The sequence below is a fragment of the Typopeltis vanoorti genome, chromosome 25 (assembly GCF_054136105.1).
Source record: "Typopeltis vanoorti isolate ZY-2024b chromosome 25, IOZ_Tvanoo_1.0, whole genome shotgun sequence".
NCBI classification, from domain to species: domain Eukaryota; kingdom Metazoa; phylum Arthropoda; class Arachnida; order Uropygi; family Thelyphonidae; genus Typopeltis; species Typopeltis vanoorti.
This window is the reverse complement of record NC_143573.1, coordinates 25,537,906-25,552,973: the sequence shown is the minus strand read 5'-3', so window position 1 is coordinate 25,552,973 and position 15,068 is coordinate 25,537,906. Positions and strand designations below refer to the sequence as shown.

The following is a 15,068-nucleotide window of genomic DNA, read 5'->3' as shown; positions in this document are numbered from 1 at the left end:
GGTAGAAAACATTGGGGGCTGATGTAATCAGAAGTATGTATATCAATACTTTAAATCCCAACATGCATTGGATATTCCAAAGGTGATGCAAATAAAGGTTAATCTGAAGCAGGTTTTTAGACAGTTGGTAACCAATTTTTCTTAACATTTTCTCGTACTTTGGAAAAGGCTAAGAAAAACCGAACAAGTTGGATTTAGACCAAATTTAAATTAATCACTTTTACTTTAAAATAAATATTCAAGAAATCATGTAATATGATCAGATCTCTGTTTTTAAGCTTTGATCTGGGTAAAAGTTGATCTTGATAATATAATCATAGCACCTTAAAGGTGCTATGATTATATAGCACCTTTAAGTTGCTATATAATCATAGCACCCCCTTTGAATCCTTGAACATTAAAGGTGTTCAAGGATTCAAAGGGGAAAGGCTCTGTCTAGTCACTCCTGCTTTAGTACTTATTACAGTCTCTTCTTGAAGATCTATTAACAGAAGATGCACACATCTAAGGTAGCCAATTCCACATGCCATGAAGAGAACCTGAACCTCATGTTTCTTGACCACACCTTTAGTCGGCTTCTAAGGATGACCTTGATTTCTCTCATCTTTCATGAGCTGCAAAATCTCACATCTATACTACATGATCTCCTTACTAACTTCTGTCATATTTTCTTCCACATCTGTTCTTCACATGTTGAAGATCATTCTTGCAATCTGTCCTCATAAAATTCCAGTGGCCATTTATCATGATTACTCCCTTAATCTTTTTAAGTCTTCTTGGAACATTGACACAAGCATATCTGCACAGATGTGGACTTGTAATATATATAATTTTATTTTATATTTTTCTCTTTAACAAGTCAGTGTGCTCTCTTTAACATTGCAATTATCTGAAATGCCTTAACCACCTTAATACTATGCCTCCTAAACTTTATTTCTTTGTCCATCATAACCCAAGTTTCTACTTTCATTGTGTATATGCAGACAAATTTCCATTAACCACTCAACCAGCCAGCCTTGATGTGTATACACATCAAAGTTGCCATAGATGCAAAGTGCACATTAAAACTGTAATACTTTTTGATATTACATTGAAATATGATGGATACAAATAGCATTAGGAGCAATATATTTCACCCACATTGATCTCACTGTGGTTAATCTGATGCTCAAGGTCATCCATCAGTCCAAGATGCATGACCTTGAAATGTTAAATTGACACTCAACATTTCGATAGAATTAGTCTGTTCAAGTCTGTCACTGTGGAGGTGATTTTGTTACAAATGCATCCATTACCCCCTCTCCCCAATTAGAATCATCAGCAAATAACTGGATACCATCTTCTAGTTTGTTCCCAATATCATTAATATACAAATTAAACAATGATAGTTCAAATATAGCACACACTGTGATACTCCACCTCCTTCTTTTAGATTCAGTACTATATGCTGCTTTCTGATACCTGTCAGTCAGATAAGAGTAGCTGATTGATAGGTATCAGAAAGTGATGTTTTCAGTTCTTATTTCACAAGTCCATTTTTATGCCATCCCTTTTGAGTTTGTATAACAACTTCACATGTGGAATTCTTTAACATTCCTTAGTAAAATCCAGAAGTATCATGGTATACCCATTTTCCTTATCCATTTCTCCTGTCTTCTGTTTGGATGCAGTTCCTAAATAGCTTTTTTTTTTAACCTTGATAATCACACTAGAAATATAGATTGGTCTATAATTTGTTGCATCAATCATAGCTCTCACTCCTTGTGTAATGAAAATATTTTGTTCTCCCTATTAGGAGTCATGTGATGAGACTAAAGTTGAACAACCAAGTCAGAAGCAGTAGCTGACTCTTGCACGTTGCTTCAACTTTTGGGCCAATATCCCAACTGATTACAGGTATCCCTTGCTTAACACGGGATTTGATTACCACAGTGAAATTAATTACGACAATCCCTTGATATACATGGCAAGAGTTTTGATTAACGCACCTTTAACCCTTCGGAGCTCGCAGCTGATATGACAGATACATGCAAAATGCTTAATATAAATATTCTTACGCAATTCAGTGTATAGCTTAGGTCATGAGTAGCTGTGCATTCATATGTTACGAGTGATATTCCACACTGTTTTTTGTTGTCAGTTTGGTTTAACACATGTTATGTCAAGGTTTGTGATATTTGACAGTAAATGGTATCTGAGAGATACCGCGATCTCCGATGTCACTATAGTATGGTTTATTTATTTATTTTTTTTAATTCTTTGTTCAATAATTTCTAGATTGTAACTGAAAATAAATAAACCATCATGTATTACTGAAATAGAGAGCCAAAGGCTTATTGATCATACATGTCCTCTAGGAGCTTTACATTATGGAAAGTACTAAGGAAAGTGTCTGGAGCTTATTCCACCTTTACTACGAGTTGTCCATAAGGTTGTTTATGCTTGCATCTGCCGAAACTTTTAGTTTCTATATATTCGGCATGAAATTCTTGTAGTTTCTATCTTCGGCTATGAAATAATGTTGGATTCAATATCCACTTAATTTTTACCATCATGTATTATATTTGCAGTTTTTTCTTTATGATTTATTGCTTGTTTTCCAAGGTCTGGAGATTCATTTTGCTTGTTATTGTAGAATTTATACCAATAAGAAAAAAACTAAAAACTGTTCAAACTACTCTTGATAACTTCTTTTGATAAAAAAAAAATTGCAGTAAATAATGTAGGTACAAGTATTTATTAAACATTTACTTTGCATTCATTTTTTATCTTTCCTAAAAGAGTACCATATAAAACGAATTATTAATACAGTAATCGATCATGGACGAATTGTAATTTTTACAATTGATTATTAGATTTGATTAATGCGATTTTGATATACGCGGTAACATAGAGGGATTAATTAACCGCGTTAATCAAGGGATACCTGTACACTATACTGTTCAAATCAAGCTTTTGCAATAGCTTTAATATTTCCAACTTATTTATCTTGATTCTTTCATCCATTTCCTCTTCCTAAGTATCTGGAGAGTGAATTGGTCTTCCCGAAATGTATCATTTCCTAAATTGAACACCTAACAATTCAGATATTTCTAATGCCTTCTGACATTTTTCTGCCATCTGCTTTCACTAAGGTTATTTTTTCAATGTCATTGTACCTTTCACTTGCTAAACAATGTTGAAATTTTCTTGGATTTCTATTGGTTAGTTCAGCTAACTTGTTATAATCTTTTTTTTTTTGCTTTCTTCACCATGTGCCATCATTCTCCTAGCCTGCTCTTGATGCTGCTCCTTGAGTCTCATCATCACTCTTTCTCACTACATTTTCTTTTTATGCAGCTTCTGCTTTAAAGTGCTAATCATCCATTTTTAATCCCATTGCAATTTTACTAACTCCAGGAATGCATTCAGATATAGCTTCCTTCAGATATCTTTTGAATACTTCTCTTGCAGTCTGATTCCTCTAGAATGTAGCCTCTAATGCCAAGTCACTGCTTTAAGCCACCTTCTCAGTTTATTACAATCATCTCCATCATAATATTATAGATCCCATAATAGGGATCACTAATTAGCTGGATTGCCCTCTTCTGGATAGAATCGAGCAATCTTAGGGAGGATTTTGGTGCTCCACCCCAAATATGGGAGCAGTATTCCATGGCTGGACTGATTTGGGCTTTGTATAGAGTTAGCAGGTGTGAAGTTGTATCTTGTGCAAAAAAAAAAAAAAAAAAACAAGGTTTTAGGCAGCTGTGGAAGCTATAGTTGAAATGTGGTTGTGCCAGGAAAGATCTGAGGTGTAGGTCAGTCCAAGTAGAGAAATCTTATCATGTTTGGATACCTCAATATTACTGAAGGTAAGGGGGAAGGATGTGAGCTTTTTTTTGTGAGAGATCAGACAGGATACTAATACTTGAGCACTACAAGGATTGTTGAAAAGGGAAGGAATAGTGTGTACTGTCATCAGCAAAGCTACGGATAGGATTGGAAGTCTGAGTGAGCAGGTCATTTATATGCAAGAGAAAGAGAGTGGATGAATGAACAGAATCCTGAGGTACTCCTGCATTAGTGGGGAAAAATCTGAGGAGAGTAAACCATCCACCATGACATGTATTGAGTGACCAGCGAGAAAGTTGGTGATCCAGTTGTAGAGTGAGGAAGGCAGACCATATGATGGCAGTTTAAGTAGGTCCCTGTGCCAAATCTGACCAAATGTCTTTGAAATGTCAAGGGCAACCATGTGAGTTTCTCCAAATATTTCCATGGCTTGCGTCCAGAGGTGGGCAGCAACAAGATCAACTGAAGATTGCGAATGGCAGAATCCATACTTCTGGTCATTGATTAGTTGATATGACTTTAGATGGTTCAAGAGTTGGTTGTTGACAACCTTCTCCATAATTTTAGAGAGAACAGAAGTGAGAGCAATTGGACGGTAGTTGTTGGTTGACTTCTATCACCTTTCTTTGGGATGGGCTGAATGTGGAACTGCTTTCATGCTGTAGGGTAATGCCAGTTACCCTACAGCATGAAATGCCAGTTGAATAGGATAGATTGAAGAGGCGATATAGGATAGGTGTTAGCTTTGGGGCACAATTTTTTAATACAGTGGCCTTGTTTCTGTTGAGGTTATTGAGGATTCTTTGGATTTCTTTTTGTCGGAAGTCTATGGGCAACATGAAGGGAGCTGTTCTATATAACATGTTTTTTATATATTCTTTATTTATTTTCGCTTCTTTTGAATTCCTAGTTTGTATGGTTCATCTTTTTGGTACTGATTTTTTATTTTTTTTTCTATTATTAGTTTTATTCATATATTTCGACTATCTGAATGTGTGTTTCTACACTGTTATTATTATCTTATGCCTACTACCTTTTTAATCATGTACCATCTCAGCTCTGATCAAGTCTTGCACCAAGTTATTTTATCATCTTTACCTTCAAAAACTTTTCACACAGGTATGCCAAATTAATATCCTTCAATTAAAAACTCATTTAACTTTATCTTTTTGAGACTACAGTAGTTATTATAAAAGAGACTGCTCCATTTTGCCAAAATAGCTCTTGAGGTGTGGCATCCACATACACTTATAGGAAGAGCCAAACCTAGGTAGTAGATGAATTTCATTTCTCTACCTGATAAAATACCTACCACTTTGCTTATTGGAAGGTTGAAGTGCCCATAAACCATGTTTGAATTGCAGAGCAGGTCACCCAGTCTGCTGCTTTCTTCCCCCTGTCCCATTTCTTCCAGCAGTCAATGTGGATATTTTCAGATTTATGTGATACATGTAGAGATTGAATATTTCTTCCTTTTGAGAGTACACCTTTAAAACAGTTATTCTGCAGATTGGTATTAGATGGTTTTAATGGTAATGTTTGAGAGATTTTCTAATGAGCTAGTAAATAAAATAGTTTGCTGCCACTATTCTGCCAAGTCTGCTGTGCCTGGGATGTGGTGGTCAGAATAGCATGTGGGAGCACTGCTGAGGCCATGATTTGTTGAGAAGTTGGATAAAATTCTCCATTGTATGTTTTAAGAAAAGATTCATTACTGTCTATTCCTGTCTCACTCTTATTTTCGACATCTCACCTTGCATTGTTGTGATCAAGTATGGCAAATTCATAGCTTGATGTTGTCATGATCTTTTTCTTCTGTTCATGTGAAATAAAAGAATTTAAAATTCATCACTCATGCACCATTTTACAATTTACATGTAGATGCTTGTTTTGGTTGGACAGAGTATCCTCAGTGATTGCTGTTATCTTTCCTTTGTGCAGAACATCTCTTGCTTGTTGCATTTAGATAAACTTCTTGTGGTCCTTGTTTATTTCATAGGTGCTTAGCCAGTTTTAGCATATCTTTTGAATTTTTTAGGTTGTTATCTCTCTCAATTGTGTTTAGCTATATGCCTTAACATTGGCTTGATTTTTTACACTCAAGAAGACACTTGCATGTGGCCTTAGTTTCTCTCTTACTGGCCTGCCTCTTCTTCACTATCATCTCCCATTTGAAGATACTCGGGTTATAACTTTTGCCTGTTATTTCTCTCTCTCTCTCTCACACACACACCTTTTAGCATGAGGATGTCCCTAAGATTTTGAATCCTGATTGTATTAGTTATTTTTATTTATTTATTTTTCATTTTTGTATTTAGTCCTATCAAGTCAAGCAAGCTTGCACATTCTTGTTGAAAAAATCTTGATTGTTTAAAAATTTGAAACAGTTTTGAATTTCATTAACTTATTTAATATATAAATAGATAAATGTGCTCTTTTAATCATACCTTCCTAATAAAATCACTAGTTATCAGCATAAATAAATTTATGTACAGTAATACCTCAACCCACTCATACATTTATGATGCCACAGTGAATCAAACAATGTACAGTATTTGCGAACTCAGTTTATTTATGATGTTGTTGCTTGCTAATTTTCAGTGGTTTGGTGTTTCGCTGTGAATTATAAACTGTTTATTATTTTATTTTATTATTGTTAATAATGACAGATAAAATTCAAAGATGCTCCAGTGAAAAGAAGACTATATGTAAAGCTATTACATTCATGCTAAGATTAAAATTATTAAATTTTGTAATGATGGTGTAGTGGATACTGAGAGAGGCTGCTGTCTAAACTTACCTAGCACAACTGTTGTTCAGTTATTAAAAACAAAGATGAAATTATAAGTGAAGTAAAGAGTGCCACATCAGTTATTACTATAGTTATTCATAAACATGACAATGTTATTGCTGAAATGGGAAAAACTTTTAATGATGTAGATCGATGACCAAACTGGTTAGTGTGTTTTCTCAAACCAAACCATTCAGAATAATTTTCATTTGTGAAAATGATTATGAATTTTTTGTTTGCATATGTTACATAAATAAATGCTTTATTTATGCACATATATGACTGCTTAAAAAAATGCTGTAGATGCATGTAATAGTTTAACAATTGGGGAGAGCAGAGAGGGCAGTGATTTGCTATAAGACAAAATTTACCGTATGTCAGTGGTCTGGAACATAACATGTTGCATGACCAAGGTATTCCTGTATATATATATGTGTGTGTGTGTGTGTGTGTGTGTGTGTGTGTGTGTGTGTGTATATATATTACTAGGGGTATGGAATTCCAATATTTGAGAACATTTGATTCATCATGTTAATCTTATTTCATTAATCAGAATTACATTATTTGTAGTAATTTCATATGATAGTTCCCATTAGGTGTATGCGTGAAGTAAGAATGGGAAAGAGCACAGATGTCCTTAGAAGTCGAGAAATTACTGGTGGTTACTCTGAAGATTGTGCATTTTCCATTATATATAATGAGAATTTTGAGTCATTGGACTTAATAGCATCCACTCCTGAAGAAGCAAACATCTGGGTCACAGGTCTCAATGTTCTTATTGGTGCCTCTAGGTGTAAGTTAACTCCATAAATTATAAATATTTTTCTTAAGTTTTATGATTTAGTCAATAAAAAACAATTTGTAAGTAATTTTCTCATTAAATTATGTAACAGAAGAGTTATGTGAAATTGTCCCTGTGTATGGCCTAATAAGAATCTTACTGTGTATTCTATGTCCCTCTCAATTTCAAATCACCTTAACAACCATGAAAAGTGTAGCAAAGAGAAATATTACATATGAAACATGGCAAATCTCCAAAAACTTTTCACATTCTCATTACAAACACGTGGTCTTAGTTTAATTTCATTTAACCAGCAATGCACATTTTCATCTTTAGTCTGCAAGACTGCATCTACTTTTACTAAGAGAAAGTCCAATTTCAGTCTTTTGACCACTGCTCACTCTGTAATTAACTCAAAAGTGGTATTTGGGCATGTTTGCTCTGATAATCCTTCTTAGAGAGTCCAACTTATATATTTTTAATCTTTGGATAAAAATCTCTGCTTCACTATCAAATTCAGCACTTCAGATCCACAACCTGGTGTTGTTTGTTTCTTCCATGGAGAAACACTCACATAATTTTTGGATCAGGATTGAATTATATTCAGTCCTGATCCAAACATTTGCACTGAATCAGTGAAGCAATTCTTATTAGTATAGAAACATTTATTCTCTGTTTCACTTCAAATTCACTGCCCATTCATTTCTAAGCCTTGGTTCGGGAAATGCACCAAGGCTCTATAAGAGAAGAATCAGTCTTATCGCAGTTGGCTTTCATCAAATTCTGTTTTCCTTTTTTGTTTATACCAAAGTCCAAAATAGCTGAAAGCAAATTATCAACACATCAAAAACTGATTTTGAAAGGACTAAAAGCAGGAAACTTGGCGTCATGTCCGAACATCAACCATGCATTCTTGTCAGTTGCTAAAGCTATTGGCCATAACTCTTGTTCAACCCTGTTCCACTTAATTTACAATCAAGTTGCTTTACTGCCTTTTTCTCATGAGGGGGGAAACTATTCTGCCCCCCCCCTCCAATTCTTGCTTCGATAATGTTGATACATGCCCTCCTGTCATGCAGCATTCCTTTTTTTTTATTTTCAGAAAAGAGCAGAAGAATCTTGTCCTTCCTTGCATACTAATAAGTTTCTTAGTCCTGATGATTGTTTTGAAGGTTTGTGCTCTAGAGTTGATGTTTTATGTCACTTTGCATTAGCTTGGAAATTAGCCTATATTTAGTCTTTTCAGAAGAAGGGGATTTTGTCATCAGTTTTCATTCATTTCAGGTCTTTCTAAAGTAATGACATAAATTATTAACACAACTTCTGTGGTTCCTTGAAACCTCTGAATTAATAAATGATTGCCAGGATGGATTCTTCCACTGCTAATCAACAGTGGATCTGCTTGCTTATGTTGCCTATCATTTGGAAAATGACATGGAAGTGATTTGGAGAATCTTATATGGTTGCTTTTTGTATCATTAAAGCATTTGATCAGTTTTGGCACAAAGGCTTGTCAAGTAAATTCCAATCATATGGTGTCTTTTGCTACTGAGTTGCTAGTTTTGGATGCACCTTATGTGCAATGGTGGATGATAATCCGTAAGATCTTTACACAAGATGAAATTTCTCTTGGGATTATCTAAGAATCTTCCCAGTCTCGCTGGTATAAACATATTACAAATATTGATCTTTTGAAGAATTCATTTTCTCTTTTGGTGAAGGTATTGCTTTGCCTCAGAACAGCTATTATAACTACTTTAACACATCATCCAATTAATACTCTCCTAACATTTGGGGATGGTGTCCTTACTTGCTCCCTTAAAATACTTGACTCAGTATAGAAGAATGTAATTAGTTGGTTAATGACCTAACTCTCACCAGTTCACTCCACCATTTCACACAGGCATTTACTATTTTTTTCCCTTTTTTTTATATGTTATATTTCTACTTCATATTCTATTTCGTATTATTATATTTCTTGCATATTCTGCAAATATTTCCATGGTCACTATTTATCAGAATTGTCATCAATAATTTCTCTGCTTTTCAAAATTTATTGAAGTATGTGCAACAGCTATTAAACTCCAAACTTTTTGCTTTTTCATTCATTCCTTTCTTCTGTTACTGCCTTTTTTTGGAACAGTCTCCTTTGCTGCAGAATGTTAAAACCAATTTAGTAAGGTTCTTTTCTCTCCCTTTCAACTTTCTGCTTATCCATGATACTAATGTACTATAAACTGAACAGTCGCTTGAGTATTGAATTATAGAAGAAATCACTGGTCAACATGGATTCAAATTCCAGGTATATTTATTATTATTACGGGCAACTCCAAGGAGTCCTTAGACTCATCAAGGGAGGCCCTAAACATCATGTCCATCACAATTATTCGACATTCACACAGTATCTATCATACTTTGCCTTGAACTCACTCACTGTCATAGCACCCACAACAGACTCAGGCAGCTTATTCCACTTATTCACCATTCTAAAAGTAAAAAACCCAGCTCTAACACCCTTACTAACCACACTCTTGCCCAGCTTCCATGGATGTCCCCTAGTCCTCCCACCACCAGTCCTGTTCTCAAAAATATCCTCTGAATTAATCCTATAGAAACCCTTCAGCAATTTGAATGTCTCAATCATATCTCCCCTTTTCTGCCTGTCAACCAATTTCTGCAATCCACAAATCTTCAACCTGTTTTCATAAGATTCATTCCATAGACCTGCTATCATCTTGGTCACCTGCCTCTGGATCCTCTCCACCTCCTCCCCATCAAGAAGCAACCTAGGTGACCATATCTGGGCACAGTAATCAAGATGGGGTCTTATCAAGGCTCGATACAGAGGAACAATAACTTGCTTATCTCTGTTCGTCAAAGTATTCTTCAGCATCCAAGTGATTTGATGAGCTGATTTAGCCACTTTTGTGATGTGCCCCGTAAACCTCAACTCCCTATCCACCCAAGTCCCTGACTTCATCAATCTCCTGGAGTACAGTTCCACCAATGTGATATACTGCTGCTAATCTTTTCACCCCAAAAATGCATAACCTTACATTTTGCCACATTAAATTGACATCCATTCTCCTTAGCCCAAACCTCCAATCTATCTAAATCATTCTGCAAAATTTTGACATCTTCAGCATTCACTATTGCCCTACCCAACTTAGCATCATCAGCGAACAAATGAACCATTCCTCTCAGATCCTTCCCTATATCATTAATGAAAATATATTCCATATATTTTAGCACAGAATTAATACATAAAATTTTCATAGAAAAAAATTATTTTGTGAAATTAATATCAACAGCTGAAATTCCTGAAAGTCTTTGCATATTTTACTGTACTTAGAATAAGAAAATTAAAAAAAAAAGTTATCAAGGAGAAGGAAGAAAGCAAATCTTCAGTGATATTTTTATCTTGTACTACTTCATTATAAGTTGATCAAATAGTTCTTGATAATTTTCAGCTTCAGTGTTGCTAAAAATTCTTTAGTAATGTCTTTGGGCACTTCCTGGGCTATTATTTCTATTTTACTGTGACCTTTGTTAAATTTTTCATCATTTTAATACTTCACTAATCTGATGTCCAATAAATATACCTTCTTAAGTTTAGCTCTCAATCAATATTCCTTTTAAGTTGTATGCATGTGCGTGCGTGCGTACACACACACACACACACACACACACACACACACACACACACACACACACACACACACACAGATATTGGTCAAAAATGGAGTGCACATGCATATTAACTGCACACACACACAAAATTTTGGCTTTCAGAATTTCTAATTTACAGTAAATTTTTTAATATACTATCAAAACGAATTATATGATAGATCATACCTGTCACTTATTTATTTAGTAACTTCTCCAATGTCTCCAATATTACTTTAATTCATTCCAGCTTAATACACCCTAATTGATTACTTTTAGCCTTTGCCTTATGGATAAACTGATATTGATCTCAGCAAGTTGTAGAGGCATATTTGTTTAGATTATCTACTCTCTAGACTACTAGTCACTTGAATACTTGTAAAATGGATTTTTGTAGCTATGCTAATTTAAGCAAATTAATTTAGTACTTGCAGTTTTACAAAATGTTTGCTTGGGTTGGCTAAAGAAGGAACATTGCTTTCAAGTTTTAAAAGCAATGTTGTTTTTTGAAAGCAAAGACCTGTATTTATTTAAGTCCTTATCTTGCAGATAAGGACTTAAATAAATACTTGTCTTTTTTCCAAATGCTTTAACAGAGTTTTCTCTTTGCCTTATAGCTAGATGAAAAAAAGGACATCATTAATGTGAGAAATATTACATTATAGTTTTAGTTCGTTAAATGGAAACTGGAAGCTGTGGCCCTGAGGAAAAATAACATCAGCAGGATGGAGGTAGCGGAGATGAGAATGCTTAGGTGGATGTGCGGTGTGACCAGAAAGGATCATCTGAGAAATGACTATGTAAGGGGAATGGTGAAAGTTGTGAAAATACAGGAGGCAAGATTGAGATGGTTTGGTCATGTGATGAGGAGGGAGGACGAGTATGTGGGAAGAAAGGTCATGCAGATGGATGTGAGGAGGAAGCGCCGGTGGCCAAAGAAGAGATGGAGGGAGCTGGTGGAGGAGGACTTAAGGATGAAGAACTTGGATGTGGTTACAGCCCAAGACAGGAGGATGTGGAGGAGATTAACTAAAAACAGCGACCCTACTTAAGGATAAGCTGCAGAAGAAGAAGATTTAATGTGTTAAGCCCTCAAAATGTCCCTGTTGAAATTAAGCTAGAAAAGCACTGCAAATTTATTTAAATTTGAGTGGCTGAACAAATGGGTTGAAACAGCCACACACCAATGTCAAAGAACAGCATGAGAATTGCACCTAGTGAAATATTTAGATACGAGGAGAATAATAATTTCAAAAGGCCGAATGTGGGATGATGTTTGAAAGTTTTATTTATTTGAAGCATCACTTGTGCACAAAATCTTTATCATGTTCACTTGGGTTGGCTAAAATTAGAGGGAACGTTGATCTCAGTTTTTGGAAATCTTTCAAATAAAGGACTTAAATAAATACAGGTCTTTTTTTGCTAATTAAAAAAAAAAGATTAGCAAAACAAGTGTTCTCTGCCAGGTTGGCAGGAAAACGACCCAGAGGAAGACCAAGATATAGGTGGATTGATACGGTACAAAGTGCCTTAGACGATAGAAATATAAGATCTGATAATGTTGGAGTCTTGACAAGTAACAGACTGATTTGGAGGAAAATTGTAGATAGGAAGTTAGTAATGATGTAATTTTTTTCATGTAGTACTATCATATCCTGTACACCCCTTGCAGGTACATGGCAGGAATTTGATGATGATGATGATGTCTTTTTTTCAAATGCTTTTACGGAGTTTTCTTTTTGCCTTATCCCAAGCTAAAAAGACAGCAGTGTTTTGCAAATCTTCCTTGCATATCCAGTATTAGAATTATTTTCAAATTGCCTCAACCATTTCAATGGTAATTCTTGCACCTTATTACTTCCACAAACCAAGACACATTTTCAAGTCTCCTTTATGCTTATCTGTACAGGTGATAGGAATAAATTTTAAAAACTAATGATTCTCATTAGTTTTTAAAATGCTGCAAAACTAATTTAAACTTTATTTTGAAAGAGTCCACAAAGAAGCTTGGCTTGTAAACTTCATTTCTCTAAACAAGACCATCTACATCATGGCAAATTCCATTCTTAAGATTGCCAAATATGAATCTAGAAATTTGTTTCTAAAACAGAAATTTTAGTTCCCAGAGTTAATATGTTCTGCTATTTTGACAACTAGATCCAAGCATTTCAGATATTTTGTTTCTAAAAATTCAAAACTTTATATGATTACTTGATTTCTTCTGTTCATTCTGTGAGATTTATGGTCAGCTTCATCAATGCTTTCATCTGATAACTTTTTATCTTCACTGGGAGCATCATCTCTTAGTATAATTCAATGCAGTCTTCTGGTTATGATGTAGCAAGTGCTGAAGATCTAAAGAGTGAGGCACTGATCTTACTGAAAAATTAAGTTTTCAGGTCCAGAATTTTTTTTTTCCATAGAAAATCCAGATTCATACAGAAGTAACAATTTATTACATGATCCTTTGGTACTTGCAAAAGTTGTTTAAACTGTCCTTTTTTTCTGAATTCATTCATTTAAATTAACTTTGCAAGACATGCAACGGAGGTGCATACTTCTATGTTAACTGTTTTACGCTTAGAGTAATAAAAGTACACTGTCTTTACCCAGTCCTGAATATTGAATGGCAAATAGTAAAGGGCAATGATCAAGTAGAAGGAATTGCTGTAGAGAGGGAGTGATAAGCTGATTAGTTGAATAGTGCAGTCTTAGAGTGATCCTTTCAAAATAAGTCATGGATTTGTTGGTGATTCAGAATAAAAAGGTGTTCCAATCTGGATCAGAAGTCATTTTTACTCTTTTTTTTTACAATCTGTATAATGAAAAGATGAATTATAATAATGCACGTACACTCACACACACATTTCTACACCACACAAGATTCAACAGTTACCTAAAACATAAGTATAATTCTTTCTTATCTAATTGATTACATTTACCAGTTCATTCTATATATTCTAGTTGCATATAACCACCCTTTGTTTTTATTGGTTATTTATTCTTATGCTGGAATATGAATCCTAACTTAGCTTGGATTTCAGGTTGATTCATGCATATCAATCTCCTTAAGTGATATTTTTAGATGCTACTATATCTAGGTCTCTGTCACCCCCAACAAAGTTGATCTCCTGCATATGAATTTCATTTTTGATGGGACAGATTTTCTGTCTTCTCATCTAACACTGAGTTAGCTGGTATAAGATGCACAGCACTGGGCAGAGGATGTTTATTCTTTGGAAAACTTTCTTTTGCCCCTGAAAAAAAAAAAGTCTGAAAATACATGCTGTTGATACACAATATGTAAACACTTTTAAGTCTTCTTGACAGGACTAAATTTTGCTGTAGCTTTTGACTGAAATTATAGTAACTTTAAAAAAAAAAAATCATTATTTAATAGAAATCTGATGCTTGATTTCTATTTGCTATCAAACTAAATCAGTTTCTTTATTTTGTGGAAAGAATCTGAAGTTTCGATTGGTAGTAGCAGCTTAGGAGTGCTATCCTACTTTCCACAGAAAAGGTGCTTAGAGTATATCCCAGGAAATGCATGCATGTTGCATTTTATCATAGAAGTTAATTGAATTTTCTGGAAACAGGCTTAAAGAATATAGAATTCTGTGTTAGTCAGTAATAGCTGTTATAATGAACTCACATTTAAAAATTAAGACATGACAATCATAAAAGTAACTTTTTATGATTAGCCAGTTTTTTGAGTAGCATGAGAATAAGTCCACAGTACAAAATGAATTGAATTTTGCATATAGCAATGCAATTGCAGCTGGGAAATGAGAGATTTGGTAGATGAATGGATAACTGAATGCTGTATTAAAAAAAAAAATGCATGTTTATATCAGATAATTGACCACTTTTCATATCCTTGAGATGGATGTTGAATTATTTTTGTTGATATAGGAAGTTCTCAAAAAATTCTTTAAGCAAATTTTGAAACATCAATTTGCTGCCACATATTAAATTAATTTGGTGCCATTTTAT

At 34.4% G+C, this 15,068-nt stretch overlaps 1 protein-coding gene across 1 annotated transcript in view; it reads left to right on the top strand.

The window, feature by feature from the left end:
* The window catches only part of LOC150092609 (inactive phospholipase C-like protein 1), a 571,653-nt gene that overhangs the window by 47,433 nt on the left and 509,152 nt on the right, over positions 1 to 15,068 (top strand). The window contains exon 3 of the mRNA XM_090414457.1: positions 7,212 to 7,418. Coding sequence (XP_090270583.1) covers positions 7,212 to 7,418 — 207 coding nt within the window. The remainder of the gene's footprint in view (positions 1 to 7,211; positions 7,419 to 15,068) is intronic.